Raw genomic sequence first — 21,536 nt, 5'->3', positions numbered from 1 at the left:
ATCTGAAATTTTCTAACAATGAAACAATAAAGCTCCTATGAGCAGATTTACTTCCAATGTGTTCTTTTTCACTACAATCTCCTTCTCACCTTTCTGGTTTGTAATTAAAAGACAAATAAGAACCAGAAACAGATTATATATTCCCTTAATATTTTCCAAGGATCATCCTATTCCATCTGTCACATAGCCTATCAAAGAGAAAAGTGTAACAGTTTATATCTGACATTCTTAGGTTTTCACAGGAAAGAGCTACCTTTCTGGGGTCATGGCAGAAAGACAATTTCTTTATTTCTTTTAGAGACAGTTTCCATCAGATAATAAAAATGTCTTTTCTTATGCATTTTTGAACAACTCTTTTGTCTACTGTGGGCTCTCCAGTGTTCTGGGAGGTGAGCAAGCAACAAGAACCCAGTGGACCCAAACTCTGTGCTCCGGGGACCCTGCTATGGCCACCTGATCATCACAGCTCTGCTGCATGAGGCTCTGTGGGGCCCTGGGCAGGGGTCTCACCCCCATTTGATGTGTCCTCCAGTTCTGATCTCTATGACACAGATGACATGTGTGAATTTGATATGAATCAATATATATGACGCTGAAGGAGGAAACAGACAGGACAGGCTCTATCTTGAAAGCAGGACTCCATCTTGGGCCAGACTGTGGAACTTTGAGCTATATGCCCAGTATCTATGGAAATGACATACCAACTGGAAAACCAACCCCTCTCCCCCTGATGGAAGAGCCCCAGGGCTCGTACCTAGGCTCTTTGTGGCCTGAAAGAATACACTAGTTATCTGTGTAACTGAATAGAATCATACATTCTATTATGCTTATTGGAGTATGACCACAGGCCTATTGATAATTGTCCAGTTAACTACCTAGGCTTAAGGCATATGAATCACGGGTTAACTTTGATTGTCTTTCTTTTCCTTTGTTCAGACTAGTTTCAGGGAATTTGGGGAGGTGGGTTTGGACACGTACACTTAGGGTATATAAGGTTTTCACAAAAACTGGTCGGGGTCCTTGGCTAAGAGGAGACTCTGCCTTGGGCCCACCGGTGTAATAAACTGCACTCCACTATCTGCATTGTCCTTCTGAGTGAGTTTGTTTCCCAGAACGCATGGCTACAACAACATCATTTCCCCTGGCCTCTCAACGGAGCCAGGGAGCCTGGATTGGGAGTGATTTTGGCTTTGGTCACATGTGGGGCCTGTAGTGAATACTCCCCAGGAAATCCAGCCTTTGGAGTATTGGGATCTCTTCTCCTGGCGTGAGCTTGTCCCACCACCCCCACCTCCACCAGTGATGGGGCTGGGCTGAAACTGACAGCCACAAGGGGGTCCTAGACTGCACTTCCCCCCACTCTGGTCTGTCCTCCACGTACATCAAAATATTTTCCTAAAATGCAAACCTGAGAATCACCACCCTCTTCTATCTCCCTCAGAGACTCTTGCTACCTGTGGGGTCCCCTCCTTCCTTCTGTCCTCACCCCCTGAGCTTCAGCCCTGTCATACACGTGGGGGCCACCTCCTTCCTGCCTGGGCACTTTGCTCCCTCCCTGGCCAGCTCCTTCCCGGTGCCACACTGAGTTCTGTGCTCCCTGGGGAGAGTTGGCGCCCCTATGTGCTTCCCTCGGAGCCCAGTAAACCTCCAGAAACCCTGAAGGCCACTGGCCTCACCCACCATCTGTGAGTTCCTTTGTGGGCCTGCCTGAGAGGGTAACAGGCAGGAAGCCAGGGGTCTCCAAACGGAGGAAATAGGCTACAAGTGTCAGACATTTTTTATCTCTCTCTTAAGCAGCAGGAGGAAACAAAACTAGTGTTATATTTTTTTCCCCTTCTCTATACAAATTTAAAAAGAGGTTTCTCTTAAAATTCTGTGTTGACATAATGCCACCTGGTTCCACCTGAACTTAACTTTTCTCAAGCCTTGAGCTAACCAATGCATTTTTCTTATGGAAATGTTTGTCTTAAGCTATGTTAATATACTATGTCTTTATCCTAGACTCTGTGCCTAAAGTTCAGAACTTGACAAACCAATACGTTATACTCATACATTGTTCTCCTAATCTATTTTAATGAAACTATATATCTGTATGGAAATCTGCCTTTCTTCAAGATTCATGTCAATAATTTTATGGCCTGGGTTGACTCACCTGGTGCCAATGTTATCTCAAAATGCATGTTGTAGGTGAGGGGCCTGGTTCCATTCTCTGAGTTTTGAGACATTTCCTTCCTTTAATTAGCAGACTGCTAGTAGCTATATGGCACCCCACTCCAGTACTCTTGCCTGGAATATCCCATGGACGGAGGAGCCTGGTAGGCTGTAGTCCATGGGGTTGCGAAGAGTCAGACACGACTAAGCAAATTCACTTTCACTTTTCATTTTCATGCATTGGAGAAGGAAATGGCAACCCACTCCAGTGTTCTTGCCTGGAGAATCCCAGAGACGGCAGAGCCTGGTGGGCTGCCGTCTATGGGGTCGCACAGAATCGGACACGACTGGAGCGACTTAGCAGCAGCAGCAGCAGTAGCTATATAACATCCAGCTAAAGGCTAGCAGAGACCACTCTTTCTGCCCCTTTCTGATGTCTAAGTTAGAAGTTTTCTCTATCTCTTTTATACTTTAATAAAACTTTATTACACAAAAGCTCTGAGCAATCAAGCCTCGTCACTGGACCCAGATTGAATTCTTCTCCAGCGGCCAAGAATCCTGGTGTCTCTTGTGGTTCAGCAGCAATCTTTCACAGCCCAGCTGTGTAGCCAGGGCTCCACCATGATTGGTGGTAACACAGTGCACAACTCCACACATACACCTCCTCGGCCCAGGGGTCTGGGTGTTGTAGCCTGGCATTCTGGGAAACAAACTCACTCAGAAGGACAATGCAGATAGTGGAGTGCAGTTTGTTACACTGGCGGGCCCAAGGCAGTCTCCTCTCAGCCAAGGACCCTGACTAGTTTTTGTGAAAACCTTATATACCCTAAGTGTATAATGTTCCCTGAAACTAGCCTGAACAAAGAAAAAAGAAAGATACAAAGTTAACCCGTGATTCATATGCCTTAAGCCTAGGTAGTTAGCAGTGAACAATTATCAATAGGCCTGTGGTCATACCCCAATAAGCATAATAGAATGTATGATTCCGTTCAGTTACACAGATAATTAGGGTATTCTTTTAGGTGATGGAGAGTCTAGGTATGAGCCCTGGAGTTCTTCCTTCCAGGGGTTGGTTTCCAGTTGGTATGTTGTTTCCATAGACACTGGGCATATAGCTCAATGTCCACAGTCCAGCCCAAGATAGAGTCCTGCTTTCAAGATAGAGCCTGTTCTGTTTCCTCCTTCATGGGCTGTGGGAATTCCTCACAGTCTCACCCACTCTCATCTGCCTGACAGCTCTATTCATTCATCCAAGTCTTCAAGACATATGCATTCATATCACTCTAATGACAGCATTGCTTGGGCCCTATTGCAAAGAAACCAAGTACCAAAAAATCTTTATGAGACAACAGGAAAAATTAGAATGTTGAACATTCAGTGAAATTAAGGAGCTATAATTGTAAATTATACAAATTATAAAATTTTAATGTGATAGAACAGTGTAATTATATTGAGAAAAAGAATTCTTCCTTTTAAAGAGCAATTTACTAATTGTGGGATGGATGAAGTCATGAGCTGTGTAGGATTTGCTGCACAGTAATTCTGTGCTGTAGGGGAGTAAGCAGGACTGTGTTGGGTTCTTGTGGTTGCTGTGTCAGCTTACTACAATTGGGGGCTTTAAACAACAGGATGAATTCTCTCACACTTTTGGAGCCCAGAAGTCCAAAGTCAAGGCACAGACTGGGCCGCATTTTCTCTGGAGGCTCTAGGGGGAGTCCTAATTTAATTTAATATTAAAACATATAGTGTCAAGGTAATGTAAGATAAGACATTATAGGAGAAGTAGAGTAGGAGCTCAAAGTAGTTCAAAGGTATTTTTCTAAACAGAACAAATAGCATGAGCAAAGGTCCAGAGAGTAGGGAGGCTGATTTGAGTGAGGCAGGGAGGAAAAAGTATAAAAATTGCTTTGCCAGATTTGTTGTAGCCACGCATTCCAGAAACAAACTCACTCAGAAGGACAATGCAGATAGTGGAGTGCAGTTTATTACACCGGTGGGCCCAAGGCAGGGTCTCCTCTTAGCCAAGGACCCCGACCAGTTTTTGTGAAAACCTTATATACCCTAAGTGTACGTGTCCAAACCCACCTCCCCAAATTCCCTGAAACTAGTCTGAACAAAGGAAAAGAAAAACAATCAAAGTTAAACCCGTGATTCATATGCCTTAAGCCTAGGTAGTTAACAGTGGACAATTATCAGTAGGCCTGTGGTCATACTCCAATAAGCATAATAGAATGTATGATTCTATTCAGTTACACAGATAATTAGGGTATTCTTTTAGGTGGTGGAGAGTCTAGATATGAGCCCTGGGGCTCTTCCATCCTGAGGCCTGGTTTTCCAGTTGGTATGTCATTTCCATAGATACTGGGCATATAGCTCAAAGTCTACAGTCTGGCCTAAGATGAGTCCTGCTTTCAAGACGGAGCCTGTTCAGTCTGTTTCCTCCTTCAGATTTAGTAGCTAAAATAAAATATAGGATACCTGTTAAATGTGAATTTCGGATACACAATAAGTAATTTTTTCACATATTTCATACAGTGTTTAGAGCATACTTTTCTGAAAAATTATTTATTGTGTACCTAAAGTTGAGTGTCCTGTAGTTTATCCACAACCTAATGTAAAAAAGTATTCCAGAGGCCCCCATGCCCTTTAATGACCCCAGCTCCCTGGTGTCCCCACAGTAGAGGTTTATCATCTGCCCTAGTTCTTGCATCCAATTTACGAAAACCTTACGTTAAGTTTTTTCAAAGAAGCATAATTCAACAAACAGATGACCAAAAGGTACATGAAAAGATGCTCAATATCACTAATTATTAGAGAAATTCAAATCAAAACTCCAGTGAGGCATCACCTCACTCCAGTCAGAATGACCATCATTAAAAAGTCTGTAAAAAATAAATACTGGAGAGGGTGTGGAAAATAAGTAAGTCTCTTACACTGTTGGTGGGAATGTCAATTGGTGCAGCCATTATAGAGAACAGTAGGGAGGTTCCCTAAAAAACTAAAAATAGACTTACCGTATGATCTTGCAATCCCACTCCTGGGCATACATCCAGAGAAAACTCTAATTCAAAAAGATATGTGCCATGTTCATGGCAGCACTATTTACAGTAGCCAAGACAAGGAAGAAACCTAAATATCCATCTTCAGATGAATGGATAAAGAAGATGTAGTATATATATAATAGAATAATATTCAGCCATAAGAAAAGAATGAAATAATGCCATTTGCAGCAACATGGATGTACCTAGATATTACCATATTAAGCGAAGTAAGTCAAAGACAAAACCATATCATATGATATCACTTATATGTGAAATGTAAAAAAAAAAAAGACCTTATTTACAAAACAGAAATAGATCCACAGACCTAGAAAACAAACTTACGGTTACCAAAGGGGAAAGGTGAGGGAGAGATAAACTAGGAATTAGGGAGTAACATATACACACTAGTATATGTAAAAGAGACAAGCAACAAGAATGTATTAGATAGCACAGGGAACTATACTCAGTATTTTGCAATAACTGATAAGTAGAAAGAATCTGGAAAAGACTATATATATATGTATAAAATTAAATCACTTTGTTGTACACCTGAAACTAACACAACATTGTAATTAACTATATTTCAATTTTTTTTCTCATGGTTAAAAAAGCTGAAGGAAAGAAAAAGTCATACTTCAAAACTTCACCTTCTGGCAGAGGGGGTCCAATAACTTGAAATTTTGTGTTTAATCTTTAATTGCCAACCTTGAAAGGAACATATTAACTAGTTGCATCATGATAAGGGAATGATTCATCATTTTTTTTTTTAAAATCTAGCACGGAATCTGCAGCTCTGAACACTGTAGGAGTTTTTTCCCTAACTGGGCTCTTGCCCTCTTGAAAGAGGTGGAGTTAGTCTACTGTAACAGCAGCTTATAAACACATGTGGACCTGGCATTAAGGGGCTGAGCCAAGTGGGAGACAGACAGTCCTAAGGTAAGTACTGATTTTATATGTCAGTATAATGTGCCCATAGCACAAGAAAAACTCTGTTTTGTACTCACATCGTGGCTTCTTAAGGGACATTTCAAGGTATTTAGTCTACTTTTGTTGGATATAGCTTTACAGAAGTGTAAAAATAAAGAATGTAAAACACTAAGCGTGAGAACTTAGATCTGAGAAAAATTCATGATGTGAAGAGAAAAAAGAATGATAGCATTTTAGACAACCAGAGAGTATGACCAGTGCGAACGAGAGAGTAGATGTTTTTGCTGAAGTAATTTCTCCATAGAGATAGTCAACACACAACAGGTGTAAACTGTGATGTTGTAATACTACGTGGGCTGTGAAGACTGAAAATCAAGATATATTATTATAGGAATAAGTCTGAATGTCAACAGAAACTCTGTGCTGTGATTAGCTAGCTGGCAAGTCCCCTTCTCTCTCTGGGTTTCAAGCAACTCTTGGCAAACCTCCAAAAGCAGTCTGGATGGAAAACTAAGTAATAGAGAAGCAGAAACTAGCTTTTAAAAAGCACAGACATTCACCTGGTTAGAAGGTGCAGGGCTTCTCCAGAGATTCTGATGGTAAAGAATCTGCTTGCAATTCACGAGACCGGGGTTCAATCCCTGGGTTGGGAAGATCCCCTGGAGAAGGAAATGGCAACCCACTCCAGTATTTTTGCCTGGAGAATTCTGTAGACTGTAGCCTGCCAGGCTCCTCCATTCATGGGGTCGCAAAAAGTAGGACACAACTGAGCGACTAACACTTTCACTTTCAGAAGGCACAGGTCGTTCGAATTGGGATGCAGGAGTGAACAATGAACTGTTGTAAGTATTAATATTGGGGGGAAAACAAAGGCTTTAGAAGGTTTGAAGGAAACTTGTTAAGAGGAGGAAATACGCATACATGTCAACAAGAAATAAGGTGTTGAAGAAAGATCAGTGAAGGGTCTGCATTTTCAGGTAAGGAACCAGAGGTTGGAGAGAAGGGATCTTTTTCCATGAGGTGTTGAGAGCGAGACCCTGAGCTCCTGCTGTGGCTGGGACCCATGCAAAGGGGGTGAGGGATGGGGCAGGAAAGATTCCAGGGAATCCAGAACAGGGAGTGAATGGGGCAGGGCCAGGCCTGAGGGGCAAGGCAAGGCGGGGGGGTGGGGGGGGTGGGGGGGGGCATGGTTCAACCAGAGGCCAGCTACAATCTTGGGGCTGCCAAAGGGAAATATGCTGAGACGTATCTCCTGAATCTTTGCTAAAAACTTCACGCAATCCAGGTTAACTAATCAGTGAGCATTACTAATATTTCACACAAGCCAAATAAAAAGAGAACCAGCATGACCGAGTTGAAAAAATCTGAATATGTATGAATTCTTATTCCTACAAGACCTTTGAGTCAAGAGGTAAATAGACACACTCGCTGCCCAGTGTGCTCGGAGACTTGCCCATCTCCCAGGAACTGGGAGCAGGAGGGAAATTTCCTGGTCCCTATTATGAATTTTTTATACTTTAATTTTCTCAACAGCCTTCACTAGTATATATAACTATATTTTAAAGGAGAACGCTGAGGTAGAGATTAAACAACCCCCCTGAGTGTTTGTACCTCATAAGGAAAGCAGTTGGGCTTTCTCTCTAAGCCTTCCTTCTCTCTGCTAAGAAACGCTGTTATCAGGGCCCTACTCCCCACCAGCTCTCTGATACAGCTCCTTTAGTTCACACTGGATTATCCCAGGATACACACCTTTTGGGTTTCACAGGTGGTGCAGTGGTAAAGAATCCATCTGCCAATGCAGGAGACGCAAGAGACATGGGTTCGATCCCTGGGTTGGGAAGATCCCCTGGAGGAAGGAATGGCAACCCACTCCGGTATTCTTACCTGGAGAATTCCATGCTCAGAGGGGCCTGGCAGGCTACAATCCATGGGGTCACAAAGAGTCGGACACAACTGAGCAACTAAGCACACACCCACCCACTCCCCCACCCCCCACACACATTCCTTTCAGGGAATATAAGCCTACCTCCTTATGAAGGTCAAATATAGTTATACTAGTGCTCAATTTACTCATAGTAAGTTTTTAGGGTTTCAGGTAAAGTAAGGTATGTTTTTATCCATTTTTCCTCATATCAGTTCAGTTCAGTTCAGTCGCTCAGTCACGTCCAACTCTTTGTGACCCCATGGACTGCAGCGCGCCAGACTTTCTTGTCCATCAGCAACTCCTGGAGCTTGCTTAAATTCATGTCCATCCAGTCGGTGATGCCATCCAACCATCTCATCCTCTGTCATTCCCTTCTCCTGCCTTCAATCTTTCCCAGCATCTGGGTCTTTTCAAATGAGTCAGTTCTTTGCATCAGGTGGCCAAAGTATTGGAGTTTCAGCTTCAACATCAGTCCTTCCAATGAATATTCAGGACTGATTTCCTTTAGGATGGACTAGTTTGATCTTCTCTTTGTCCAAGCGAATCTCAAGAGTCTTCTCCAACACCACAGCTCAAAATTCTTCAGCCCTCAGCTTTCTTTACGGTCCAACTCTCACATCCATACATGACTACTGGGAAAGCCATAGCTTTGACTAGACAGACTTTTGGTGGCAAAGTAATGTCTCTGCTTTTTAATATGCTGTCTAGGTTGGTCATAGCTTTTCTTCCAAGGAGCAAGTGTCTTTTAATTTCATGGCTGCAGTCACCATCTGCAGTGATTTTGGAGCCCCCCAAAATAAGGTCTCTCACTGTTTCCATTGTTTCCCCATCTATTTGCCATGAAGTGATGGGACCAGATGCCATGATCTGAGTTTTCTGAATGTTGAGTTTTAAGCCAACCTTTTCACTCTTCTTTTCACTTTCATCAAGAGGCTCTTTAGTTTTTCACTTTCTGCCATAAGGGTGGTGTCATCTGCATATCTGAGGTTATTGATATTTCTCCCGGCAATCTTGATTCCAGCTTGTGCTTCCTCATATCAAGTTTCTAGGAATCAGCTAACAGAAAAGGAACTCATGAGTTTAATGTTTCCTCCTCTCCCATTTAACTGTTAGTTGACTAATGGATTCTGAATGGGTAACAAACTAATATTGAGGGTCTCAGAGATCAGCAGAGAGAGGGCATAAGTGTTACCTGGTTGAGGTGGGAGCCCAGATCAGAAGTCAGAAGATGCCTTCAAAGGACCCCAGTGCTCACAAAATGAGTGAGCTAGGAAAATAGCTTCAGCTCTTTGAACTTGAGTTTCCTCCTCCTGACAATAGGATACTAGAAGCTGTTTCCTGGAGTTGTCCTGGGGGTGGACACACTTGCTGGATATTGAGTATGAATCGGGAACACACACGTGTGACTGATGGCAAGTCACTGAATCTCTCTAGTTCTCATTTTCTGGGAACCAAGAGGTTTATATCACATTTGCCCCAGCCTTCAAAAGATGAAGAAAGATATTGTAAGAAAGATATGATAAAATATTATGTAAGTTAAAAATTCATTTCCCTTTGTAACATGATCCTTGGTCATCGGATAAGGGAGCTTAGTGTGAGGGGGACCTGTGACTTCCACCTCACAGCGACGCCTTCTCAGAATTCTGCTGAATCACAGCTCCTCCATTCTCCCTGATAAGAAAAGTACAATATACACAATCTCCAACGTCCAGACAGGTGAGATAAGTAGGTTTCCAAGGGATCCTTTATTTTCCAAAGGTTAGACCGTTGATCTCACACTAAAAATGTGGATATTGAAAACATTTGGTCTAAAATTCAGGTCGTGTATACTTTTCAGGGGATGATTACTGGGTAAAGAGAAGTATATTTTTGTCCCAAGCTCCATAACAACAAAATTTTGCAAGAGAATCTTAGTGCTTTCTAAGCATTGGGATTTGCATAGAAAATGCAGCTGTTTGTCCATACATCCTGGCTTTTGGACTCCTGCTTGTAATGAGTCTTGTATGTTTCCATTCACACTCATAATAGAACTAGTTCTGTCCAGAGCCTTTGAGTTCCATTCTCTGGCTCCCTGCTACGTCCACCCCTTAGGCAGGCTGCTGTAGACCAAGGGCTTTTAAACTTCACTGAGTGGACCCAACAAAAGTATCTCTTACCATTGCAATGACCAGATAACTGTGCCCACGTGCTTTTCTTTACCCATACACACAACAAAACTAAAATTTCATGGAATGATGCTTACCTCTTGAACATAGAAGGCACTTTGATATTTCCTATTTCTATTTGCTTCTACTTTAAAAATTGGTGGATTTCATAGTCCACTGAAGGATTGTCATGCACATTTGGAAAAACACTAATATGGAAAAATGAAACCAAGCTTTGAGTTCATATAGAAGTAGCTTTGAGTCCCAGGTCCGCCACCTACTTTGGGCAAGTTACCCTAGAAACTTCAATATCCCCAACTGCAAAATGAGAGCAATGACAAACTTCACAGCAGGTGATTTTGGGAGGGTTATATGAAGATAAATTTGTGACAATGCCCACTGCATGAAAGGCATTGAATAAATGTTACTTCCATCCCAGACTGTAAATTTCATGCAGCAACATCCCTTGTTCTAGATAGAAGATGTACCAAGAGAGGTAGAATCTATAATTGCAAGAAAATGGAAGGACTTGGCATCCCAAGTCTGTAGAAACAATTAGGATTTTTTAGCAACAGTTAAGCAAATCTGAGTCCTAATTTCAGCTTTTGAACAAATGCAGTGTTAACAGCCAAGGAGCTGAACATGGCCTCTGTCTCCACCTCCTCCTCCTCACTCTCTTTGAAGTCCTCTGGCTCCAAGGCCCCTCCCTCCAAGGGTCCCAGGGCCTGCATCTGTGTAGGTTCCAGCCTTGTCCTCATTTTAATCTTAAGTGTGGATATCCATATCCATCACTAACTGGATTATGACTGTGAACATGTCACTTAACCTCTGAGCTTTGGTTTTATTAACTAAAAAAACCACAAGAACTATTTCATGGGATAGATGTGAGGATTAAACATCCAAAGGGGTTAACATTGGGGCAGGACCATTAGGAGGTTTTCAGTAAATACTAGTGCTCAGAACTTCCCTAGTGATCCAGTAGCTAAGACTTCATGCTCCCCAATGACTGGGTTCGATCCTTGGTCACAGAACTAGATTCCACATGCCACAACTAAGGAGTTTGCTTGCCACAACTAAAGATCCCACATGGTGCAACTGAAAAGAAGATGCTGCCTGGCACAGAGAAGACCCGTTACAGTAAAATAAATGCATTAATTTAAAAATATATATACTAGTTTTCTAGTCCTTTCCCTCTCTAATATCCACCCATCATCCTTACCACAGACTTAGCTCTTAGCCTGCCAAGACAATCAGATTTTACCCAGTGCAGGCTGGAGAATGGCTTGGTACAATCTTCCATGGTTGGTTAAAGGAGGTAAGAATTTGGACCAAGGTAGACTTTGCAGGGACTCTTCCAACTCTGAGGTCACTGTTGGTGCTGTTCAGCCATATATCATAAAGCACATTTGGCTTCTGTGGTTTTATCTTTGTTCGTTCATTCACTTATTCGTTCCTTCAAACATCAATGTTTAGAGAGACCAGGAGATTGCCATCATGGCAGGGAAGCCCAAGTTACACTACTTCAATGGACGCGGCAGAATGGAGTGCATTCGGTGGCTCCTGGCTGCAGCTGGAGTGGAGGTAGGTTTCATCTTCAGTTGGATATAAATTGACAGTATCAAACTATTTTTCTCACATAAGCTAGGAGACTTTTCTTTCTAAATGACCTGTTGTTTTTCATTAAAGAAAATTTGTCAGCTACTAAGAGATAAACAGATTTGTCCTTATGGATTATTAAATTTTCTTCCTATCAAAGAGAATAAACAATTAGAATAAATTTAAGAAACTAATCACATTGTGTGGTCCTAAGTTTGAATTTGATTGTTAAAATTGTAAAATATTATATAAGATGGTTATACAACAATTAGAAATGTGAACATTAAATATCAATAAATATATGCAGTAACTTTTGTTAATGTGTTAGGTATTATAATGTACTGTGTTACTTTTAATAGTTTTTATATTTTGGAAATACACACTGAAGTATATTTAAATGTGATATCTGGGATTTGTTTCAAATTCTTACAAGGGGGAGGGGGATAAGCATATAGATGACTTACAATTGGGTTGAGCTGATAATTATTGAAGCTGGTTAATGGATACAGACTCAATGGACATGAGTTTGAGTAAACTCCGGGAGCTGGCGATGGACAGGGAGGCCTAGCGTGCTGCAGTAAATGGGATTGCAGAGTCGGACACGACTGAGCAACTGAACTGAACTGAATGGATACAGGGATAGGTGAAACAGATACAGTCTCTGCCCTTGGGCAGCTTACACTCTAGTGAGGATGCAGACAAGTGTGTGGGTGATTAAAAGGGGGATGTGAGCACCTAGAAGGACACCCAGACATTTTAGAGTTACAATGCCATATTCCCTGGAGAAGGCCATATTCCCAGCAGCAAATTTGTAGGTTTCTGTGGGACTCTGTTGAGTGCTGCCCTCTAGAGGTGTCCCTGAGAAAAGCACTTCTCAACCCAGGTCAGAGGGACCCAGCAACTCTGTGAGGGTTTCCTGGGGAGGGAGTCAAGGAGAGACTCTGGAGATTTGGTCCCTTAGGGGAGAGCAGTAAAGGAGGGCTTCAGGTGAGGTGGGGTCTGCAAAGGGAATCTCTAGTGTGCTCCCTTAGCTTCCTAATAACATGTTTACCTAAGCCTCATATAACACTTTCTTGATTGCTTCATGCTTGATCCATTCTCAAGTGTGTGAAGAAACAAGTACACAAAAAAATTCAAACAGTGCCATTTTAGGTTGTTTAATTTCTAATAATCAACAACCAACAGTTTTCACTGCGGTCCAGCCTTGGGGTTCAAGGATGTGTTCAGAGTTCCTGGGCGGCATGAGTTCAGCACAGGAGGCTGCTGAGACGCTGAGAGCATCCAGGCCTCCACTTGTCCAGCCCAGCCTGACGGAGGGAGATGTAGACTGACCTGTCTACAGGCAACTGGCTAGTAGAACTTCTCCTGTATTGTTCCTAAAAAATCCATGAAAGCAAGTCAAATACATAAAATAAAGACACATACCATGATCTGGATGGGAAATAAAGAGTGAAATGAAATGACAGATTGAAAAGTAAGAGGCAAATTGATAAGAAGGACTACAGGAAGCTAAAAGCAAAATGCTATTTCCACTGATATTTTACCAAGGAAAAATTTTTGTTTCCTTTTATGTCTTCAGTCATTTCAACAAAAATTTTGATTCATAAAAAATTTCTGTTTAATTAAACAGCGTGGTCAGTATAGACTGACCCTGTGAGTTCATGCAAATCCACAATAAACTGTTTAGCAAGTTAGAAACTCCCAATTCCCGAACTCTTCACCATCAAGAATCTACATATGAAAGTCGCTCAGTCATATCCGACTCTTTGCAACTCCATGGACTGTAGCCCGCCATGCTCCTCTGTCCATGGGATTCTTCAGGCAAGAATACTGGGGTGGGTTGCCATTCCCTTCTCCAGGGGATCTTCCTGACCCAGGAATTGAACCCAGCTGCATTGCAGGTGGATTCTTTACTGCCTGAGCCATGAGGGAAGTCCCTCATCATCAAGACCCCTTTTAAAATACAAACTTGAATGGAAGGAGGTAATATACAGCAGAGGTCCCTGGTGACATCTTGGGGGTCACTGACCCCATGGATACTCCATGTTGGGGGACATACAATACCCTGTCCTGACCTTATAGGAAGAAAAAGGCTTTCCAGAGATATTAAAACTCCATAACTAGAACTTGCCATCCATTCCCTCCAGTGACACCCTCCTCCCAAATCATGTCTAATGATTGACAGAGATGGAGACAGTGTGGATGGGAACTGAACCTGCAACAAAATAAGCAGTTATGTGCTGCAACCCACACTTTTACCTTGGTGGCTCTAATCTGAATTTCCAACAAGCCGTAATCATTGTCTTCTGCCAAACTTGGAAACCTTATCTTCTACATACCACCAGATAGGGGACATTCAAGTTCAGCAATGAATGCTATGGAATGAAATAACAAAGACTCATTGACTGTTTCTGCTTTTCAGTTTGAAGAGAAATTTATAGAAAAACCGGAAGACCTGGATAAGTTAAAAAGTGGTAAGACCAAGAACTAAATACCTCTGATGGGAGTATCTAGTAGAAGTCTTCAGTTGAGGTTAGAACACCAGCAATGCCATGTGTGTGCATGGTGGGTGTGTGGTCAGCGGAGTGGGAGAAACATGGTTAAAGGTAAGGGTTGGGGCTCCTTGAGGAGGTCTTGCAGCTCACCCAGGACTTAGAAGGGCTGGAACTCGAGTATTTGCTAAAGGAGTCAGCCCCAGGGCCCCATGAATGCCCTCTCTGTGCTCTCTCTGCCTTTCTGCACCATGAGTGACCATACTAGTTCAGGATGCCACACAGCCCTCCCACCCAAAGTCAGGAAAACACATGCATCAGAGAGAAGAGAAGAGAAAGAGGCCCAGCCATTGCCATGAGTCCTTTTCATTAATGGGTTTGAAAAGGTAATATCATAGCAATAATTAGCAGACTCAAATAACATATCATGGCAGACTCAAACAACCAACTGGTATTGAATTAGTTCGAAGTCCAGGTGAGCATGTGAGGAGGGAGATAAAGCACAAGGGCCAGCAACAATGGAGTTGGAAAGAGAGGGCTGCCCCGTGCACTGTCTGCTGGTGGGATCTGATGAGCATACAAAACAGTATATGTAGGAGTCTCTCTCTTAGAACTGCCCTTAATGCCATGAACCGCAGGAGGCTTACTTTAGAAATATCTCATTTGACTTGGCAACTGGCTAGTAGAACGTCTCCTGTATTGTTCCTAAAAAATCCATGAAAGCAAGTCAAATACATAAAATAAAGACACATACCATGATCTGGATGGGAAATAAAGAGTGAAATGAAATGACAGATTGAAAAGTAAGAGGCAAATTGATAAGAAGGACTACAGGAAGCTAAAAGCAAAATGCTATTTCCACTGATATTTTACCAAGGGAAAGTTTTTGTTTCCTTTTATGTCTTCAGTCATTTCAACAAAAATTTTGATTCATAAAAAATTTCTGTTTAATTAAACAGCGTGGTTCATCCAACATCTCAGTCTACTTCTTTCCTTCTTTCAAAAGATGGGAGTTTGATGTTCCAGCAAGTTCCAATGGCTGAAATTGATGGGATGAAGCTGGTGCAGACCAGAGCCATTCTCAATTATGTTGCCACCAAATACAACCTCTATGGGAAAGACATGAAGGAGAGAGCCCTGTACAGTATTTTTTTTTCTTTCTGTTCTTTCATCTGTGATTAATAGAAACAATTTAGGTGCTTCCCTGAGTGAGCAGGATGTGCTCACAGAGCTCATGACCAACAGCAGTATAGACCTTCATGGTGTAACTGAGGTCCAGTACTACAGAGACCTATGAGGGTGAGGGAAGAGTAAACTTGGAGTGGGACCAAGAATTTACGTAGGACTTCCCTGGTAGTCCAGTGGCTAAGACTCTGCATTCCCAATGCTGGGGACTCAGGTTCGATCCCTGGTCAGGAAGCTGGATTCCACATGCTGCAACTAAAAGTTCCCACATGCCACAACTAAGACCCAGCACAGTCATATAAATAAATTAATTTTAATATATTTATGTAAGAGGATGTGGACCATGGATATAGAATGGTGACAGAGGTCTCCAAACACGGATGGACTATGAGGCTGGGAGGATGGTGGAACCATGACACCAGAAGCTCAGGCCCTTTTGAGCTTAACACCCACCAACAGTTAGAGACAAGGGCCAAACATCTGAGTGTCTAGAAGATAAAGCCTTGGAAGGGAAGGCTCTAGAGGAGATGATTTTTAAGTTCCAGAAATTATAAGAATGATGACCAGGAAGCTGCTTGATAAAGGTTAGCAGATAGCCCAAGATGCTAGGGTTGTCTGCAACATTTGAATGTCTATAGCAGCCAGGGGCTTCCCTCATAGCTCAGTCCGTAAAGAATGCCTGCAGTGCAGGAGACCTGGGTTCTATCCCTGGATCAGGAAGATCCCCTGGAGAAGGAAATGGCAGCCCACTCCAGTATCCTTGCCTGGAAAATCCCGTGGACAGAGGAGCCTGGTGGGCTGCAGTCCATGGGGTCTCAAAGTCGGGCACAACTTAACAACTAACAGTTCACCAGCCTGACTTATTCATTGCAACCATATCTGGGCGGGGGGGGGGGGCTTCTCTGTGTTGTGATGGGACCATATGACTGAATCATGAAATGTGGCAGTTACTCAAAAGATTATACGTAGAGTTACCATACGACTCAGCAATCCTCTACTAGGAATATACTTGAGAACTAAAAATACAACCACACTAAAACTTGTACACAAAAGTTCATAGTGCTGTTGTTCACAATGTTCAAAAAGTGGAAACAACACAAATGTCCGTTAACTGGTGAATGGATGAACAAAGGCAGGCACATCCATACGATGGAATATTATGTGACCACGAAAAGAAATGAAGTCCTTATCCATGCTACAACATGGATGGAACTTGAAAACATTCTCTTACAGAAAGAAACCAGACACAAACAATGCATATTGTAGGATTCCCTTTGTCTGGCACATTCAGGACATTCCTGGTCATAAAACCAAAAGCAGTTTAGTGACTGCCAAAGCTGGAGAGAGGAAGGAATGTTGAATGCCTGAAAAAAAAAAAAACTCAGCATCTCTTTTGGAAGTGATGAAAATATTACTATTTAAGAATTAGAGTATGATGATGATACAGAATCCTGAGACTGTACCACTTGAACAGTTTTACACTTGAAAAGGGTGACATTCTGGTATGTGAATTATATTTCAACAAAGCTTTTACTTAAGAACACTCTTGCAGGAAACCATCTTTGGAAGAAAAACAACAAAATTACCCGGAATATGCACTGTGGGAACAGAATGAAGAAATGCACTGTTGCAGGGGATATTTTGGGTAGAATCGTGAGAAATGTGAACAAAGCCAGAGTCCAGCAACAGTATATGGAGAGCACTGTGAAACCATATCCTATGGGAAGTAACTGGAAGAAGTGCTGGTATTGGGCAGCTAAATGAGCCTAGTGTTATAACAGGACAAGAGAGGGAAAAGGATGTGACAGGGGTGGTGGTGCCAGGATTCTCTCTCGATACGACTGAGGTAGTACTAATGCATCACACTAACTGTGGACAGACCACACCACAGCGGAGAGGGCAAACCCAAGTGTGGTCTCGTGGTTATCTGCCCTGATTCCACTCTTTTCTCTCATTCTTGTGACTCTGGATGGGTCACTGATATGCTCTTCCTATATTTGGTCGTGTGTATAACAAAAATATTACACATATATATCTATCTAGATGATTTGTTCTGGGATGAAATGTTAAAATTAATTTTAAAACATCATAACTGTATGACTGGCATAGAAAAATACACCCAATGGAGGTGAATTACTTTGCCATTGCTTGATGCCCCACTCTTAGCCTTTCTAAACTGTAAAACCTAAGGCGGGAGATATCTGACAATTTGGTCATTTTGTCTTTTCAGGATTGATATGTACTCAGAGGGTGTGGCAGATTTGGGTGAAATGATCATGCTTTTGCCACTGAGCCCACCTGATCAAAAAGATGCCAAAATAGCTCAGATCAAAGAGCATACAACAAACCGTTATCTCCCTGCATTTGAAAAAGTGAGTGGACTGTTCTGTATTTTTGGCACTGAGATAAGAGGACAAAGGAAAATAGTGCTTGGCATTGCTAGGGCATTGACCTTCACCTCTGTGAGCCTGTCAGAATACTAATGTAGTACTCTGATTCTCAGGGCACTTTATAGAAGTCAACTATGGGGAAAAATTTTGCCAGTTTTACCGAAGTTATAATTTTTCAGCCAAATTTCTGTTTACTCAGAGCCAATCTGGAATTCTCTATTCAATGGAATTTCACATACTTAGAACTTGGGCTGTAGAAGCTCTGAGAGCCACTTTGGAGCCTGTAGTAGATGGATCCTGCAGAACACAGTGCAGGGGCTTTGATCCAAGAGAAGCATGATGTCAGCAATACATCAGAAAATATTCTGATACCATGTGTAGCAAGACATGAGACCAGCTGCCTGTCAGCAGAATGCGGTAGTGTTTGGAGGGTGGATGGGACATATCTAAACAGATATGGCGGTGGTGGAGTAGAGAAGAAAAGACAGAGGAAAAGTTATTCAGGAGAAAATAATCTACAAATTTTGGGGACATTGCTCTCAGACTTTTGAAGAAAGTCATACAAAACCAAGAAAATAATGTTCCATCATTCCACCTGATATACGTCTTAGTAGTAATGTTTCTCTTTAAACATAAGAGGAGAACGTTTCATGATTAGACTACCTTAAATCATGCTAAACAGAAATCACAAACTGAAAAAAAAATGATTGTAAGAGATACAGGAGGCTTACATGTAAATAAAATGCTTAACACCAACACTGTTATCTTTATAAAATTTAAATCATTCTTTCATTAACTTCACAAGTATTAATTTGTTGCTTACATGTCAGGGGGAGCAGAAGGTCTGAGGTTCCCACCTGCCCAGCGAGGGGCAGAGATGGAAGTGGGGCTGGGTGGGGGGCAGGGGAGGAGCAGGGGTCCAGCCTGCCAGGACCTGTGTTCCTGATGTGACCCCTCCATTCGTCAGGTGCTGAAGAGCCACGGACAAGACTACCTGGTGGGCAACAAGCTGAGCAAGGCTGACATCCACCTGGTTGAACTTCTCTTCTATGTGGAAGAGCTGGACCCCAGCCTTTTGGCCAACTTCCCTCTGCTGAAGGTGAGCTCTCCCACGGCCCTGGGGGGTCAGCCACACCCCCTACCTCGGCATCTTGTCTCTGGACCCTGGGACTGGGGTGCTAGGGTCCGCACTGAGTCGTTTCCTCCCCTCAGCTCCTGTTCCTTCTCTCACATGCTGGTCTCTCTCTTCCTGTCTCTCTCCCCCTCTGAGAGCACACTGGTTCTGACTTGCCTCATGGATTACCATCCATATTTCCTGTCTTCACTTCCAGCCCAATTTCCCTATATTTTCATTTTCCTGTCTTGATATCTGACACATTTCTTTTCCTCATACTGCACTCGAGGGTGAACCTGCAGGACTGATAGGTAGGAAGTTCAGGAAGTTGAATGGAGTCTTGCACTAAGACATTTCTGGGGAAAATCCTATTGGGCTGTCATCTTCCTGTCTTACTGGGTGTCCATGTCCAGCCTCCTCCTGGTGCTGATGGAGGGGCCTTGGCTGGCCCTTGTCTAGGAGGGTCTTGGGGTCCCTGGCTTGTGAGTGACAGGGCTGGCCTGTAGCTGCACTCTGAGCTGTGCTCTCGTGGGTTGCAGGGCCTGAAAACCAGAGTCAGCAGTCTTCCGGCCGTGAAGAAGTTTCTGCAGCCTGGCAGCCAGAGGAAGCCTCCCATGGATGAGAAAAGTTTGGAAGAAGCAAAGAGGATTTTCAGGATTAAATAAAGCAGGCAGGGCTGCCCATGACATGCAGGATCACTCTTCTGAAGTTCTCCAGCAATGAAGTGCTTTACCTAAATGTAGATCTTGGCTATTATGGAACCAATAAACTTTTTCAAAGTATAGTTGATGATTTAATTAGAATGCAGATTTAGTTGCAAAATAATCTATTTTGTTTTGATCATGTATAAAATCATGATCTCCTCCTAGAATGTGTTTCAGACCTAAACATAAATAAAGGGAGAAAAAGTATCATGGACTTTTTGATCTGTTCAATAAAGTTATTCATATACCAGCTATCACTGTCAAAGCGAGATAAGTAGAAATTTTCAACTGACATGCTTGGTGTCACAAAAACAGTCTTTTCTTTTTGCATTTTGCTGCCCTTCTGACCATAACCTAAACCTTTTCTTTTTTTTTTCAGACCACCTCTTTCCTTCATGTTATCAACCCCTTTTCCTATTCAGTTATGGAATCTTTATTTTATATCTAATATGGAACATTCAGTATTCCAAAAGCATGATAACTAAGGATAAACAAACCAGATATAGTCCCTGTCGTCAAGGAGGTTACATTAGTAAGAGAAACAACAAAATGGGCAATTCTAATCCAAAACCATGCCTGTTGACTATCATTCCTGGGTAATTTGTGACATAAACACACAAAGAGATCTGTTACAAAGTTATTTGCATTTGGCCTTTGATCTCTACATCATCCAGCATTTTCATGGAGATATACTACATATGTGTGTATATTTACATACATATTTTAAAAATATATTTTAATACATATTTATATTTATATAAATGTAAGTAGATATTCGGAGAAGGCAATGGCACCCCACTCCAGTACTCTTGCCTGGAAAATCCCATGGATGGAGGAGCCCGGTAGGCTGCAGTCCATGGGGTCGCGAAGAGTCGGACACGACTGAGCAACTTCACTTTCCCTTTTCACTTTTATGCATTGGAGAAGGAAATGGCAACCCACTCCAGTGTTCTTGCCTGGAGAATCCCAGAGAAGGCAGAGCCTGGTGGGCTGCCGTGAATGGGGTCGCACAGAGTCGGACACGACTGAAGCGACTTAGCAGCAGCACCAGATATTACTCTGAATGTCCTGGGGGGATTGGATCAAGATTTGAGCTATTATATATAGTGTTGTGTTCATAGCTCAGTCGTGTCCAACTCTTTGCCACCACATGGACTGTAGCCCATCAGGCTCCTCTGTCCATGGGCTTTCCCAGGCAAGAATACTGGAGTGAGTTGCCATTTCCTTCTCCAGGGGATCTTCCTGACCCAGGGATCAAACCTTGGTCTTCTGCATTGCAGGAGGTTCTTTACCATCTGAGCCATCAGGGAAGCCTGTTATATATAGCAACTTGTCGATTTTCCAAAATCTTCTGGAAGAACAAATCTGTATCAGAAACATTCTTCCAACCAGAGCTGCTTGGACATGGCAGCCATGTGTCAGCACAAGGTTGATCTGTGTTGACTGTGATCCCCACAATCTTTGTTCACCTCCCCTCTGCACTCTACAGCTGTGTTTGAATATGTTGTCCTTTGAAGCTTTCAACATAGTTGCAACATTCTAAGGCAACAGGCCAGACAAACATATCCAGTTTTTTTAAAAAAATGTAGACTTTGACTCAGGAATTGATAAAATCTTCTAATGGATTATGGTTCCAATAAATCATACTTAAAAGCTTTTATTCATTGTTTTATTTAGTGAATGTTTACTGAGCACCTATTTTGTTTCTTTCATTTTTCAAGGCACAGAAGATGCTATGGTACATATAAGAGCATTTCCCTGCTCAGATAGTGAATAAATAAATCAATTTTAAAAGTTAATTATGCTTAATGATGAATGCTATTATATAAGGAAAATAAAAGAGCAATGTGATGGATGGTGATGGAGCA

General features: G+C 42.3%; 1 protein-coding gene across 4 annotated transcripts; it reads left to right on the top strand.

Moving 5' to 3' along the window:
* Window positions 1–6,046: 6,046 nt before the first annotated feature.
* Window positions 6,047–19,875, top strand: LOC145516241 (glutathione S-transferase A2). 4 transcript variants are annotated; one of them, XM_081517378.1, is made up of 8 exons: window positions 6,047–6,128; window positions 6,913–6,961; window positions 11,661–11,768; window positions 14,206–14,257; window positions 15,282–15,414; window positions 17,691–17,832; window positions 18,818–18,949; window positions 19,504–19,875. In XM_081517378.1, exons 3-8 carry the CDS (start codon window positions 11,682–11,684, stop codon window positions 19,627–19,629), a joined length of 672 nt encoding a protein of 223 aa, XP_081373504.1. In that variant the 5' UTR covers window positions 6,047–6,128; window positions 6,913–6,961; window positions 11,661–11,681; the 3' UTR covers window positions 19,630–19,875. The 4 variants fall into 4 exon arrangements, with proteins under 4 accessions (XP_081373504.1, XP_081373505.1, XP_081373503.1 ...); XM_081517379.1 differs by having other exon boundaries at window positions 15,235–15,414; XM_081517377.1 differs by lacking the exon at window positions 6,913–6,961.
* Window positions 19,876–21,536: the final 1,661 nt, after the last annotated feature.

This window comes from Giraffa tippelskirchi, chromosome 8 (assembly GCF_054371585.1).
Source record: "Giraffa tippelskirchi isolate mGirTip1 chromosome 8, T2T-mGirTip1v1.2.pri, whole genome shotgun sequence".
In the NCBI taxonomy this organism is placed as follows: domain Eukaryota; kingdom Metazoa; phylum Chordata; class Mammalia; order Artiodactyla; family Giraffidae; genus Giraffa; species Giraffa tippelskirchi.
The sequence above is the reverse complement of the archived record's forward strand: the minus strand, read 5'-3'. Positions and strand labels throughout refer to the sequence as shown.